This window comes from Bipolaris sorokiniana (assembly GCF_000338995.1).
Source record: "Bipolaris sorokiniana ND90Pr unplaced genomic scaffold COCSAscaffold_14, whole genome shotgun sequence".
Classification (NCBI taxonomy): Eukaryota; Fungi; Ascomycota; class Dothideomycetes; order Pleosporales; family Pleosporaceae; genus Bipolaris; species Bipolaris sorokiniana.
Window position 1 is genome coordinate 327942 of NW_006911908.1, and position 12749 is coordinate 340690.

Sequence of the window (12749 nt, forward strand, 5' to 3'; positions counted from 1 at the left end):
TCTTGACATATCCCTTTACAAAAACGCTCATCATAAACCATATATTGCCCCCACGGAGATGCAGACTTCGGCCTCACTTTGATTTCCTTTTTTGGAGTTAAGATGCTACAGTAGCATTTGCTGTTTCACGCCGATCTCATGTTTCCCACTCATCCCCCACTAGTTAATGTTTTATCATACGTACTCGTTCCCGGTCTATCTAGGCCCAGAATCGTTTGTGGGGTCAAGGGTTTTGTGTATCAATACTGCTTTTTCACAAGCCCATGCATGGCCTACTGAAATTCAAGTCCCAGAAGATAAGACAGTGTGTACTGCGAGGCGCGGTTATGCCGAAAGCCAGGCCCTGTGAAATCCCTAGGCTTTGTTTATGTAAACTTGGTATACCCATGTGGCCCAGTAGTGTAGAGTACGGAAGTATTGTTTCCGATGGTGCACTTTCGGTCTCGGCTGACTGGGAAGATGTGGTGTGGATATTACTTCAAGTGCGAGAGAAAACTGGGTCACTATACGCGGACCTGGTGTCAATCCTCAGATCACTTCGGGCCGAACCACATGCAAGCATGTAATATAGAAGTGCTCAAATCTTCTTACCATGTCTATTGATGGCTCGTTGGATCGCTGCTAAATAACTACTTGCTGACTGCAATGTTTTTGTTCGAGTTTCGTATGTCCATAGATAAAAAGACATTCGTTCCTTCTGTGCAGTGATATATATCAAGTGTGATTGGTGCAAGGGATCTCAAGATGCAATGTCAAGAGTAACAAGCTGTCAGAAATGCTTTGACCTGTAAGCTGTCACCCATATTGTGGCACCTGACGAGGGCTGTTATACTGAGGCATGATACGGTGTAGTGTGGTAGTGTTGCAGGTAACCAAATGAGTTTGCTGTGGAGATGACAGTTCGTTGTCTGGAGCACCTTGCCGAGTTGATAAGAGACAACTGGCAAACGCTGAGTTGTCAGCCTCGTCATTTTGTGACCGCCTAGAACTGGATTTGGGGACACACGTGACACCAGGCCTATCAGCTGCAAATGCTACTCCTTATCGTCCACGTAGCACAGCGATTTTTGCTATCTTGCAAGTGGCGTTGTACATACAGTATGACATCAATTTTCGAATCTGCGAGTGTACAAAGTCACGTGCGACAGCACGGAGCGTCGGGGCTCTTGAGCAGCCTAGTCGGCTAAAAGAAGAGACCGGCAGTTGCGATTATGACATTATGATACAACTGCCGACGTTTCCAAGGCCCACAATCTTTCGTTATCCTTCGCACAAGGTTTAGCTGTTGAGACAACCAACGTCGGCAGTTCTAGAATAGCACAGAGCGCGTGCAGCATGACCGTGCCAGTGTGAGCCAAATTCCAGTAACGATGAGAGAATATGTTAAGATTCTGACAATACACGGCGTTTTGTGTATAGGCTGCCCCCTAGTTGCGCCGCGGAAAGAGTGAGCGCCTTGAAATGACTAGATGCTCATGAAAAAAATGTAACTTGACGTACGATTTTGTAGACGCATTTTGGTGTTGATAAATGTCCCCTAACCCGCGAAAACCCCGGAATCCTCCCTCCCCGCGCTATCGATCCTTCTCAGCCGTGCCATTGTAGCCACCGATCCACTTCCGCCGTCTCACGTCAAACATGTCAACTGCCGATGCAAACCACTGCGCACAAGCACCCGAATGCGTAACTTAGACTAAACTGGCGGCACCTGGGTGCTTTGTATTAGGAAATGACGGCTCAGGTCCGATTGCGAGCTGCCGGTTGCATATTCAAGCATGTATATCGAAAATCATATATAAAGTGCTCTGCCTATCTTGTTCCGGACATCGTGAATGCCTGGACCTTGGATCGACAGCACCTATCACCGCTGATACTGGATTGCACAAGATGATTGTCAACGAGATCCTTCCGCTGCTCGTGCGATATTGGCCGTTAGTGCTGGCTACGACTACGCTTGCATTTCTACTCAACAACAAGTACTGGAAAGGACTAAACAAATATCCTGGGCCTCGGCTTGCTGGATATACCAATTGGTGGAGGGTGTTGGACGTATACACGCGGAACCACCACTGGAACATTATTGCGCTGCATCGCAAACATGGAGATATTGTACGGATAGGGCCAAATGTGTTGTCTTTTGCGGACCCAAAAGCGATCAAGACCATCTATGGGCTGAATAAGGGATTCACCAAGGTACGGAAACAAAAAAAAGAGTTTATGGAACAGTACCTAATTTTGCTCAGTCTGATTTCTATCCCGTTCAAGGCGCAGTGGTCAAAGGCAAACCTCTACTATCTCTCTTCTCTACTACCGACGAAGACTTCCACGCAAAATACCGCCGATGCGTAAACAACGCTTTCGCCATGAGTTCGCTTGTCAACTATGAGCCTCTCGTAAGCTCGACGCTTACATACTTCCTCGACAGGACGGAACAGCTGTTCGCCAATCCTGGTGCCAGCTGCAACTTCAGTCAATGGCTCCAGTACTTTGCATTTGACGTCATTGGCGAGTTGACATGGAGCAAGCGTCTTGGATTCGTTGAGGGCAATAAAGATGTGGACGGCATCATTGGCTTCTTGGGTCAATTTTTGGACTACGTCGCACCAGTAAGTTGCTAGTATAGAGACCTCCGCATGTATCGTTGTACTTACATTCTTTAGATTGGCCAAATGCCCATCCTCGACCGTTTTCTCTGGAGAAACCCAATCCTGCTCTTTGCTCAACGCATCGGCCTGGACAAGCGCGTCCATCCAGTAACGCTTTTTGCCCTGAAACGCTCCAGTGAGCGTGCCAACCAGGTGGAGAAGATCAAGCGCTTCGGTCTCTCAGACGATGAGAGAGCAAATCCCCGCGGTATCGATCTCCTCTCCAAATTTGCGCAGGCTAGTCATGACCACGAGTTCATGGACGACAACCGTATCCTCTCCACATGCACATCTATGATCTTTGCCGGCTCGGAAACTACCGCCCTTTCCCTCTCCTCCGTCTTCTACTTCCTCATCAAGAACCCCCATGCCTATGCGAAGCTGATGCGAGAACTTGACACCGCTGTCGCCGACGGCATCATCGAATCGCGCCCCGACAAGACCGTTTCATGGTCTGAAACCCAGAAACTCCCTTATCTCGACGCCGTCATCCAAGAATCGTTCCGTCTCCACCCTGGCCCCGGCCTCCTCCTCGAGCGCATCGTTCCACCACAGGGCATGCAAATCAACGGCGAATTTATTCCCGGCGGCACAATTGTCGGTTGCAACGCCTGGGTCGTGCACCGCCGACCTGAAGTCTTTGGTCTCGACGTTGAGGCTTTCCGGCCAGAACGCTGGCTCGAGGCCACTCCCGAGAAACTCAAAGAGATGAAGGGAACCATGCTACAGTTTGGTGCTGGAGCTAGGACGTGCATTGGCAAGAACATTAGTCTTTTGGAGATTTACAAGCTTGTCCCAAGTTTCTTGAGGAGATTTGAGGTAAGTTCTTCTTTTCGTGCCTTCTTTTTCGCAGTTGGGACTGTGCTAACGTGGAGTGTTTGACAGATTGAGCTTGGACGCCCGAATTCTGAGTGGAAAACTCACAATGCGTGGTTTGTCTCTCAAAAGGGTTTCGATACGAGGTTCAGGCCTCGACGGTCCTCGCCGTAAAGTGCTGGGAAACTGGCACAGTCTCTATTTTCAGACTGTTTTTATTTTGTGCAAGCGTTCTAGCGTGATGATTCTAAATGGGCTTATTTGATTAATCTTATCAATGTGTTGGTCAGTCGTGACCTGGTTGTTGAAGACTCGTTTGATGATGTACTTTTAGTAATATTACACTTCAGATAGTTAAACATTACATGATCGGCACTTTACATATCAAAGATGTATCATGGCAGGGACATCCCAGTAACTACCTCCTGAATACTAGTCCACCGTCCAATTATCGTGACAGTGTAGACCGAACAAGCTGCTTGATTCGGCGAGACGTTGCAGGTAAACACAAAAAAGTAGTAACAATACTTGAATTAACAAGTCCTCAAAAAACTGTATCCTGTTTCAAATACACACAGCCATGCACGTATGTTTGTTGCATGTTGTGTAGAGAGTGAGTTAATCTTATAACACGCGTGCAATGAGTGCGAGACTTCTGACATCTATTAAGAAGAGAAGAAACCTCACAAAACATGTAACTATTTTGCTCCCACATGCTAGTGCTATGCAGTACAGTTACCTTTTGGATCTATTATGTGGCATATACCGCGAAATGTCCAATCCATACACGCAACACTGGCTCTGTGGTGGTCTTGCAGTAGGTCTCTCTAAACGCCAATAGAGATGGTTCCCGTTAACGTAGTAAATACCGTTGCACGCCAAGGCTGATACGGCGTCATCACACGCGTGCTTAAGTAGTAAACAGTAGCCTGCATCTAAGGGCCGCAAGATGTGCGATGGGTGCAGGTGAAAAGGCATGCAGGGAAGGCGCATCATCTTCTTCCCCAGAAGATGCTGACATCATGGCTCCACCACACCATCGGCACGCATCGCGCTGTCGCCAATGCCATCGGTGATGCGGCTCCCTGCATCTCAGGATCATCATCGCAATGTAAACGCCATTGATGCAGAAATTTGCAGTGGCCTAGGGAAAAAGCACGGCCATGAACAGCAAACAACACAAGAATGCCATCTCTGGGACCCATAGTAACGTCACCTCTCCCACAAAACACGGGTATGCTGTTCTAGAGTCTAAGCGCATTATTTGTGGGATTTTGGGCATTACATCAGAGTTCCATCACGGTACATAAAGGACGAGCTCATGTCTTGTGCTTCCCTCTCTTTGCATTTGTATAGAAAAAAAAGTAGTCGAAAACAAACCCAAAATCACCACCACATCACACCTCCCGCCACCAAAAATGGCATCTAAATTCCTTCGTATAAACCGCAACTTCCTCTTCGCCCGCCCAAGCGCGCGGCTCACCTCTACACCACCATGTGCATTGCGCCAAAGCATCATCTCCACCAACGACCTAAGCAACCACAGCACCCGCTCCTTCTCCCTGACCTCCAAGCAAGCCCTCCAAATCAACTCAAACTTCATATCGCAAATCACCGCCGCCGAAAAGAAAATCACGGGCAGCGACAAGCCCGTAGCCAACGGTCCAACCGCAAAAGCCCAAGCACACGTCGGCCAGACACTCACCGCGAGCATAATCCACGACATCACAATGGGCGAGAAGAGTATAACAGGGAGTGATGAGCCCGTAAAGGGTGGCCCCACATCCGTCGCTCAATCAGCCTTGACATCTGGCAACAGCCCTAACAGCAACAACAACAACGACTCTGCAAATGCAAACACATCTTCAAACACGACCCACTCCGGCACCCTGGATTCAGCGACGCTGCACAAAATTACAGAGGCCGAGAAGAAACTCACGGGCCAGAACCGTCCGGTTAAGGATGGGCCTACGGCGCATGCGCAAAGTCATGCGAATGAGCCGATTACTAGTCAGGCGCTGCATGATATTACTGTCGGGGAGAAGAAGGTTACGGGTGGGGAGAGGGTCAAGGGGGGTCCGACGGCTACGGCGCAGAGTGAGTTGAGTAAGAGTCGAGCTTGAAGCTGAATTATGCATGGACGAGAGGGGAGCGTGATTAGCTCGTTTGTTTAAGAGCTATATGTATCGATATTATGTGTATCTAATAAGTAAAACGTGTGGAGAAGGCTATTGTACGATATGATTTAGTTGGAGTATAGGGGTGGAGGGGAAGAAACATACAAGGACGACTGGATACGATTGTACGATAAAAGAGTCATGACTAAACATCACACGCGATACATGGGAAAGAAACAACGTTGTACCTGCCCACCTCTATCCCTCTCCTATCTCAACCACTCTTCAGCCACCCAACACCAAGGTTGGCCACGTCCTTCCACTTTTCAAAACTATTCCTTTTGCTAAACCAATATGGGCGCTCGCTGACTCCGTCCAACCTCGCTCCCAACAGCCTATCACCACTCGAATCCAACTCCCCAAGTTCAGTATCTTCATGTATCTCAACTTCCCGAAAGCCAAGCGCCGACTCTGCACCTTGCCTTGACGTTGTGGACTGCATTCTTTGTAAGGTAGCAGGATATTTGGAACCGACCACATCATTGGACCGAATGCGGCGCAGACGATCTTGAAGGTCTGATGCCTTATCGTGTCCCACAGTTCTGTCCTGTGTGTTTGTAGGCAGCGTACGGTAGTTGAAATTCGAGTTTGCGCGACGGAGATTGTACTTGCGGGGGCTTTGTTCAAGGGTTCGGCCTAGCTCTTGGATGGTCTCGTCCCGGTCGCGAATGCGTTTAAGCGATTCCGTGCGTGGTGCTGCAAACGCGCGGCCTTGAGCGGATCGAGAGGTATGACGACTGAGACGTGGGGGTGAGTGATGTGCTGTACGCTTCTCCTCGATCGCCAAAGCCACTTGAGTGACGGAGTTGGGCACCACGTCGAGAGAGTTCTGCGGCACAAGGGTCAATCGAGGGCAAAGAGAACAAAGCGTTATGAGAAGACGCACCATGTGGATAAGCACAATCGGTAGCTGGACAGTGACAAGTCTTCTACGCAATGTCAGCTTGATCTGTAAAGCTATGCGTGCATCCTAACGTATGTGCGCTGCAGATGATAACGTTGAGGAAATATCGGACTTCAAAATATTTGCCTGCGCTATTAGTGTTCTGCTTGTGTCATAGTAGCAATGGCATACCGCATTTCACTGTAGCATGCCCACGGGGAACTTCCAGGTCGCAGGTGCGGAGGTGAGTTTGGCCTGCAGCCACACCATGCCAGCCAGCCGAGCCATTCTTCACCGTTGCTTTGCTCAATATGGTACGCTCATTGCTGTCAAAGATACGAGCCTGACCTGCAGACTTCTCCATAGTGGATGCAGCAGCCTGCACACAGTTCGCATTAGCATCAGCAAGAAGACACAGAACAGACTCTTGCTACAAACATGTTTGTAGCAAAGTATGTCTCTCTCTAGCTGAAGCTCAATCTTCTTCACTGTCTTGTGGCTATTGTTGACAATATAAACGTCTACGAAAATGTTCGTACCGCTGACCCAGACTTGGCGGTGTATACCTGCAGTGAGTCGGACGACCTCTACAGTCGTATCCCGGGGCCTGATCCACTCATCAGAGGCATTCAGTGGGCTGGGAAGTGAAACCAGTGCCTTTTCAGCTGTCATGTGGTCAGAGCCGCCCAAAAGACAGGCGTAGTTAGAGGACATACGATCATACACGGGTAGTACAGTGATGTCTTCAGAGGTTCTAACGAGATGCCGCTTGCTCCGGTCCCGGATGAGCAGGCACGCATAGAGCAAGTATCGGATCCTTGCGTTCTTTGAATAGAATGGAGGAGGTCCAACATCGAGCGGAAGACTAAGGCTGAATGCAAGATTGGTAGTAGAAGGTACAAGATGCCAGAATGTACTTTCTGGGCCAATTGACTCCTGGGTATCCACCATGTTCTGGGGCGGGGGATTCTCTTTGTCAATGAGCTCTGTAGCCAGGCTCAGGAACACAGCCTGCCTATTGCCATTGGCTTCCTCAATTCCAAGAAGATCGATAGATATCTGAGCAATGTCTAGAGTTCGTCTGTGACGTACTCGCTCTGCATCATCAATGTCTATTTGGATAGTCCCTTCAATACATCCTCCACCGACGAATACTCCTGCTGATAAATCTAACCCGAGCTCAATTCGGGGATGGCGGTGTGCCGGATGTTCTAGGAGCTCTTTCGGTAAAGACTGGCGAATGAACGTCTTGGAGGGGATGCGCCTGTTGGTGTCATGTGCGACAGGGTTGAAGCGTGCGGCAGTGAGGCGGGCAGGCGACTGAGATTGGCCATGACTAGGGATGATACTAGTCTTGCTTCTAGAATGTGATAGGGGCCTTGCTTGTACCACGTTGAGTGTTTCTGCTGTCGTGCTTCGTATTATGCTCTGGGGTGGTATTTGCTGTGTCTTTCGCATCCTGGAAATACTGCGTACACGAAATTTTGAAGATGATCGCGGGGGGATGTTGCTTGCAGAAACACTGGATATCTTGGCTCTGTTATTGCAGTCTATGAGATTTGGTGATGATGGTGTTTCTGAAAATCTGCCTCGTTGAACGTATCTCAAGCCATCGCTTTCGACGCTGTTTCTGCTCTCGAGTTCAACGTTCTCCACATTCCGAACATCATTGCTGTGACATTGTCCTGGCGCGTCATGAAAAGCCTGTGACATTCCGGTAGGGGATGAGCAGCGGAGAGGAGTCTCGACCAAGATATCGCGTAACAAAGTGTCAGCAATGGTAGACTCGGTTGCTTCACGAATGTCCGATAGAGCTCGGGGCTTTGTACGAGAAGCGACTGCTGGATATGCACCGGTCTCGCTGGCAGGGCTACCGATCATGCCGTTGCAGCTCAGAAATTGCGTGTTATCGTATTCGGGTGACACAGACGGAGTCGCGACACCAACCGGATGTGGTGGAGGATACAGATGCAGGTTGGTATGTAATCTCTGCCTAGTGTCGGATTCGAGTCCCTGCTTTGTTTAGCAGACATTCAATCATCTCTGAGAAGATCATATCTGCCTACTTTCAGGGGGTTAGATTGGTAAATACGAGACCTGACAGTAGTAAAAACGGGAAGAAGGTCATACGAGACAGTGTCAATGCTGGGATATGTTGCTGGACAAGTAGAGGCTATGGTCCGAGGGTTGCATAAGAAGAATGTGTATTGTGAGATGAGGTATTATGGCAATTGGCGGGGCAGGCCCGTGAAGTGGTGAGGCAAGAGCGTTGGGGTATTTGCTCCTTCTGCAGTCATCTCGCACAGAGTAGTCAAACCAGCAAGAGCGATGAGCAACGTCAACAATTGGAAAAACGCAATTTTCTACGAGGCATTGTGCAACTTTGTGAAATACAGTGGAATGCGGTCCGCGGATAGTATTTGGGGAGTGTTTCAAAGCATCAGCATAAACCATGTCTTGCTCCAGCAGTGGCAGCAGCAGCAGCAGCAGTAGTAGTAGTAGTAGTAGTAGTAGTAGTAGTAGTAGTAGTAGCAGCAGCGACGGCAACAATGGTACGGTATCCATGGATACACCTCGGAGTATTGTTAGCTGGGATCGTATGAGGAGAGTGACTGGGAAGGTGACGAGCGTGGAGCGTGGAGCATGAGGGGAGATGTGTGGTTGGAGACGAGGTTGCTGTAGGGCTCCCCCTGCTGCAATGTCGTTGGAGTAGTGAACATCCAATTGAACCAGCGGGCCAGGCCCAAAGGGGCAAGTATATCCGGGGCATACGCAGCTCCGGCCCACTGCGGGCGCACAGGTGGATTGGACCTTTGTTCGCTGTGGCTCTGCAGAGGGTCGACGAGTCTGTTCTGTGGTATGGTGAGTCTCGACCGTGTGCAGGTCAGGTGGGTGCTCAGGCGGACATTGCGGGCGACGACGCTACGACTGGACATGGTTAACGAGGCTCAGGCGGTGCATAAAAGCAACGGCTTCGGCGATCCCATGGCCAAAACTCGGTGTGTCTCGAGGGAGCCAAGGCGTTGGTAATGATGGGCGTGACCCGGGGCTTTGGCGGCTTCCCGGCGGGAGCAAGTGCGCTGCCAGCCAGGGCGGGTAGACAAACGCCTCGTGCAGTGACATTGGCCATGGACGAGGAGTTGGTATTTGTGATTTGACTTTTGTCGGCGCCGGTCGGGGTCGGGGCATGTCATGCAGACAGCTATGGACGCGGACGGGTGCGCCCCCTCACTCCCGTCAGCCCATGTGTGCGAACGAGGAGAGGTGATATGCCGGCCGAGAAGGTCATCGGTATGTGCCAACCCAGGCGCTGCCGACGTCGGCCTCTGCTCTGCCTTGCCTTCTGGCGCGGAGCGAGTGCAGCAGTGACGGAGCCGCGTGGCGCAGCGGGGCAGCGGGCGGGTGAGCAGGCAGATGCGTCGAGTGTTGTAGTATGTGCAGTATATGTACGCAGAGCACAGTAGAGGGCTGGTGCGTTCATTACATATCATCCGCCAGCGGTCTCTTGTGGCAGCCAGCACTGCGGCGGCTGGTCTGCGTGCGCTGGAGAAACCGGAGAAAGCAGTGCAAAAAGTGGTGGTGGCGCGGGAGCTAGTAGCACGCTAGGCCTAAAACGGCATGGCAGTCCAGCCCGTGAGCAGCAGCCATGTTCAGCATGTTCAGCATGTTCAGGGCTCCTCCACCAAGGCGTCGACTGAACGCACGCCCAGACACAGGGCCTGCCATAATCTGCCACCCTCGCTCGTGATGATGATGATGCTGATGATGCGACGGTGCTGCTACTGCTGCCGCTGCCCGCTACCGCTGCGCAGGCCCCCCCGCGAAAGAAGAAAAAACTTCTTCGCGGCCAGCCAGTGCTCATCCCGCCCGCTTGGCCGTCATAGCGAGGGTGGTGCCCAGCGCCGGAGCGCCAACAGTGGCCATTTGCTGTCCGCCCGCCCGCCCACCGACAAAGCACTGCTGGGGCGGCCAGCCGCGAGCCTTAACCACACGGAGTCGAGCTGGCTGCGCTGGGCAGGGCAAAAGAGCGTGGTCCGCCCGCCTTTTCAAGTCCAGCACTTCCGCCCCTCCGTTCGAGCCCATCTTTGTTTCCATTACCCAAGAGCTTACCTCACAACTACTGCGCGACCACCCACAGGCCCCAACCCTTTCTTCTTATCAGACATTATCAATCCCCCATACACACCGTATCCATTCCCCGTCCCGGCGCTGCGGCTGCCCACTGCAAGCGCGTCTAAGCGACCAGAGCCTCTTGTCACCCTGACCGACCTGCCTTTGTCGCCTTTTCCCCATCTCTTGGCGCCCAACGGCCCCTCTATCAGGACGGAGGGGTGCGCTGGCCGCAGATGGGAGATAGTCTCGTAACAGATATGACGGCTCCCGTGGGCAAAGTAGAGGCTCAGCGTGACGGTTCGACCTCGTCTATCGGATCGTCGCCCGAGCCTGGCCTGGCCGAGCCATATCCCCAGGAAGAGCCCCAGCAGCAGAAGCGCAAAGGCGGCCGTAAACCTGTGAGCCCTCCCGCCACCAATTGCCGGCCATGACTGCAGCAGTCGCTACCGCGTCTATGATAGAACTAACAAAGCCTCGTAAGATTTATGCCACCTCGGAAGAGCGCAAGCAGCGGAACAGGCAGGCCCAGGCCGCCTTCCGTGAGCGAAGAACAGAGTACATCAAGCAATTGGAGAGCACCATTAAGCATCATGAGGATACTCTCCAGAACCTGCAAAATAGTCACCGCAATGCCGCTGACGAGTGCCTTATGCTCCGGTATAAGAATTCTCTACTTGAGAGGATTCTGCTAGAGAAAGGTAGTCTTGACCCCGTTTTCCCCAGACGTCTGATCAAGCAACATGCGCTAACCCGCTACTCGCCTCTAGGCATCGACGTTCAGGCTGAGCTACGCGCAAAGACTGGCAGTCCAAATCTCGGAGCCACCAGACCTCCACTATCTGCACATGCCTCGCCCAACCAGGCTCCTCTCCAGCAACGTGCCATGTTGAATAGACAGCAACAGAGGCGCTCGCTGCAAGGTCCGCCCAAGATTGATGCCTCCAATGGCCTACCCATGATCCAACCTGATGGTCCTATTCAGCGATCTCCCTTGACCCAGCCTACTCCGGGCTCCCATCTTTCATCTCCTGCTCAATCAGCGACTCGCTCGCCCAATTTCATGCCCAATGGTCAATCAGTATCCCCCAATTTTGGACCTATGCATTCACAACAGCAACAGCAACCGCAACCGCAACAGCAACAGCAACAACAGCAGCAGCAGCCACAGCAGCAGCAACCACTTCGACCACAGCCACCTAGATCAAACTTCACCCCTATGATGGGAGCTCAACGACCTTCGCTAGTAACAAACCAGCCTTCCTCAAATGGCATGTCAAATGCTTCGACAGTCGGTAACAGCGGAAACGGTGTAACACCGAACAACGGTCCTTCCTCATTCTACCAAACGCAGTTCACGGACCACATGAGTCAACTGGGCAAGCTAACCCGTTTCCTTTTCTTCCCCTCTACTTAAGGTATAGGACTTTGTAATCCTAGGCTAATATCCTTTAACAGAGCAGGAGTACGAGGAACAAGCAGACACCTACGACCACGACGATCCGAGCGATCACTCTGCCGGTCCCGGTCCATTTCCACAACAAAATTTCCCACCTTCAAACAATATGCCGCCGCCAATGCCGCCTTCCCAGAACCCTCCTTTCACCAGCCCGGCCCCATTAGCACCAAACGACGGCGGCCAAGTCTTCAATGGCATGAGCAACAACCACCTCTTCGACCCTTATGATCCAATGCTCGACGCCGATCCATTCGGACTGTCCGCCAGCATGCACTTTCCCACCATGTACGAGAGCAGATAATGCTACGAGAACGATACGATAGTAAGAGAAGATTATTCCGGATGTCTACTAGGGACCGTGTAAAAACTCACCTATTCATACCTTCTTGACGACGTTGTTTAGCGGGCGCAACAACTGCTTTTACCCAACCGACCATGTGTCATTACCGTACGACAGCGCTCGATACGAAAGACCCGTCGCCTTGGGATAGTGATATTTAAAAGTTTTCATTCAATCTGTGGCTGGACGCGACAGTTGTATTTGTGACGGGAAGTTTTTTTTAGGCTCCGGCCATGAGAAGTGGGCATGCTTTACAAAGCAACCCAGTCTTCTACTGTGGCACTGCGGCCTCTTGATTAGAGATTCAGCCTTGCTTTGT

The 12749-nt window shown here is 51.4% G+C and overlaps 6 protein-coding genes across 6 annotated transcripts; 4 read left to right on the top strand and 2 right to left on the bottom strand.

Moving 5' to 3' along the window:
• Positions 1-53: 53 nt before the first annotated feature.
• COCSADRAFT_242282 (uncharacterized protein) lies at positions 54-693 on the top strand. The gene has a single exon (XM_007705566.1). The coding sequence runs from the start codon at positions 264-266 to the stop codon at positions 564-566; it is 303 nt and encodes a 100-aa protein (XP_007703756.1). The 5' UTR covers positions 54-263; the 3' UTR covers positions 567-693.
• A 1123-nt stretch (positions 694-1816) lies between these two features.
• On the top strand, positions 1817-3725 carry COCSADRAFT_193093 (uncharacterized protein). The gene is made up of 4 exons (XM_007705567.1): positions 1817-2193; positions 2244-2606; positions 2661-3464; positions 3531-3725. Exons 1-4 carry the CDS (start codon positions 1888-1890, stop codon positions 3633-3635), a joined length of 1578 nt encoding a protein of 525 aa, XP_007703757.1. The 5' UTR covers positions 1817-1887; the 3' UTR covers positions 3636-3725.
• Positions 3726-4816: 1091 nt separating this feature from the next.
• Positions 4817-5867, top strand: COCSADRAFT_40027 (uncharacterized protein). The gene has a single exon (XM_007705401.1). It carries the CDS (start codon positions 4880-4882, stop codon positions 5582-5584), a length of 705 nt encoding a protein of 234 aa, XP_007703591.1. The 5' UTR covers positions 4817-4879; the 3' UTR covers positions 5585-5867.
• Positions 5853-8402, bottom strand: COCSADRAFT_163726 (uncharacterized protein; the record flags this gene model as incomplete). The annotated part of the gene is made up of 6 exons (XM_007705568.1): positions 5853-6467; positions 6525-6567; positions 6614-6668; positions 6714-6900; positions 6960-7186; positions 7238-8402. The coding sequence occupies 6 exons, from the start codon at positions 8400-8402 to the stop codon at positions 5853-5855; spliced, it is 2292 nt and encodes a 763-aa protein (XP_007703758.1).
• Positions 8403-8504: 102 nt separating this feature from the next.
• On the bottom strand, positions 8505-9585 carry COCSADRAFT_242327 (uncharacterized protein). The gene is made up of 3 exons (XM_007705569.1): positions 9428-9585; positions 8588-9368; positions 8505-8534 (listed from the first exon to the last, which is right to left on the bottom strand). The coding sequence occupies exons 1-2, from the start codon at positions 9455-9457 to the stop codon at positions 8661-8663; spliced, it is 738 nt and encodes a 245-aa protein (XP_007703759.1). The 5' UTR covers positions 9458-9585; the 3' UTR covers positions 8505-8534; positions 8588-8660.
• An 824-nt stretch (positions 9586-10409) lies between these two features.
• On the top strand, positions 10410-12720 carry COCSADRAFT_40030 (uncharacterized protein). Its single transcript, XM_007705402.1, has 4 exons — positions 10410-11032; positions 11116-11332; positions 11402-12010; positions 12090-12720. The coding sequence occupies exons 1-4, from the start codon at positions 10892-10894 to the stop codon at positions 12389-12391; spliced, it is 1269 nt and encodes a 422-aa protein (XP_007703592.1). The 5' UTR covers positions 10410-10891; the 3' UTR covers positions 12392-12720.
• Positions 12721-12749: the final 29 nt, after the last annotated feature.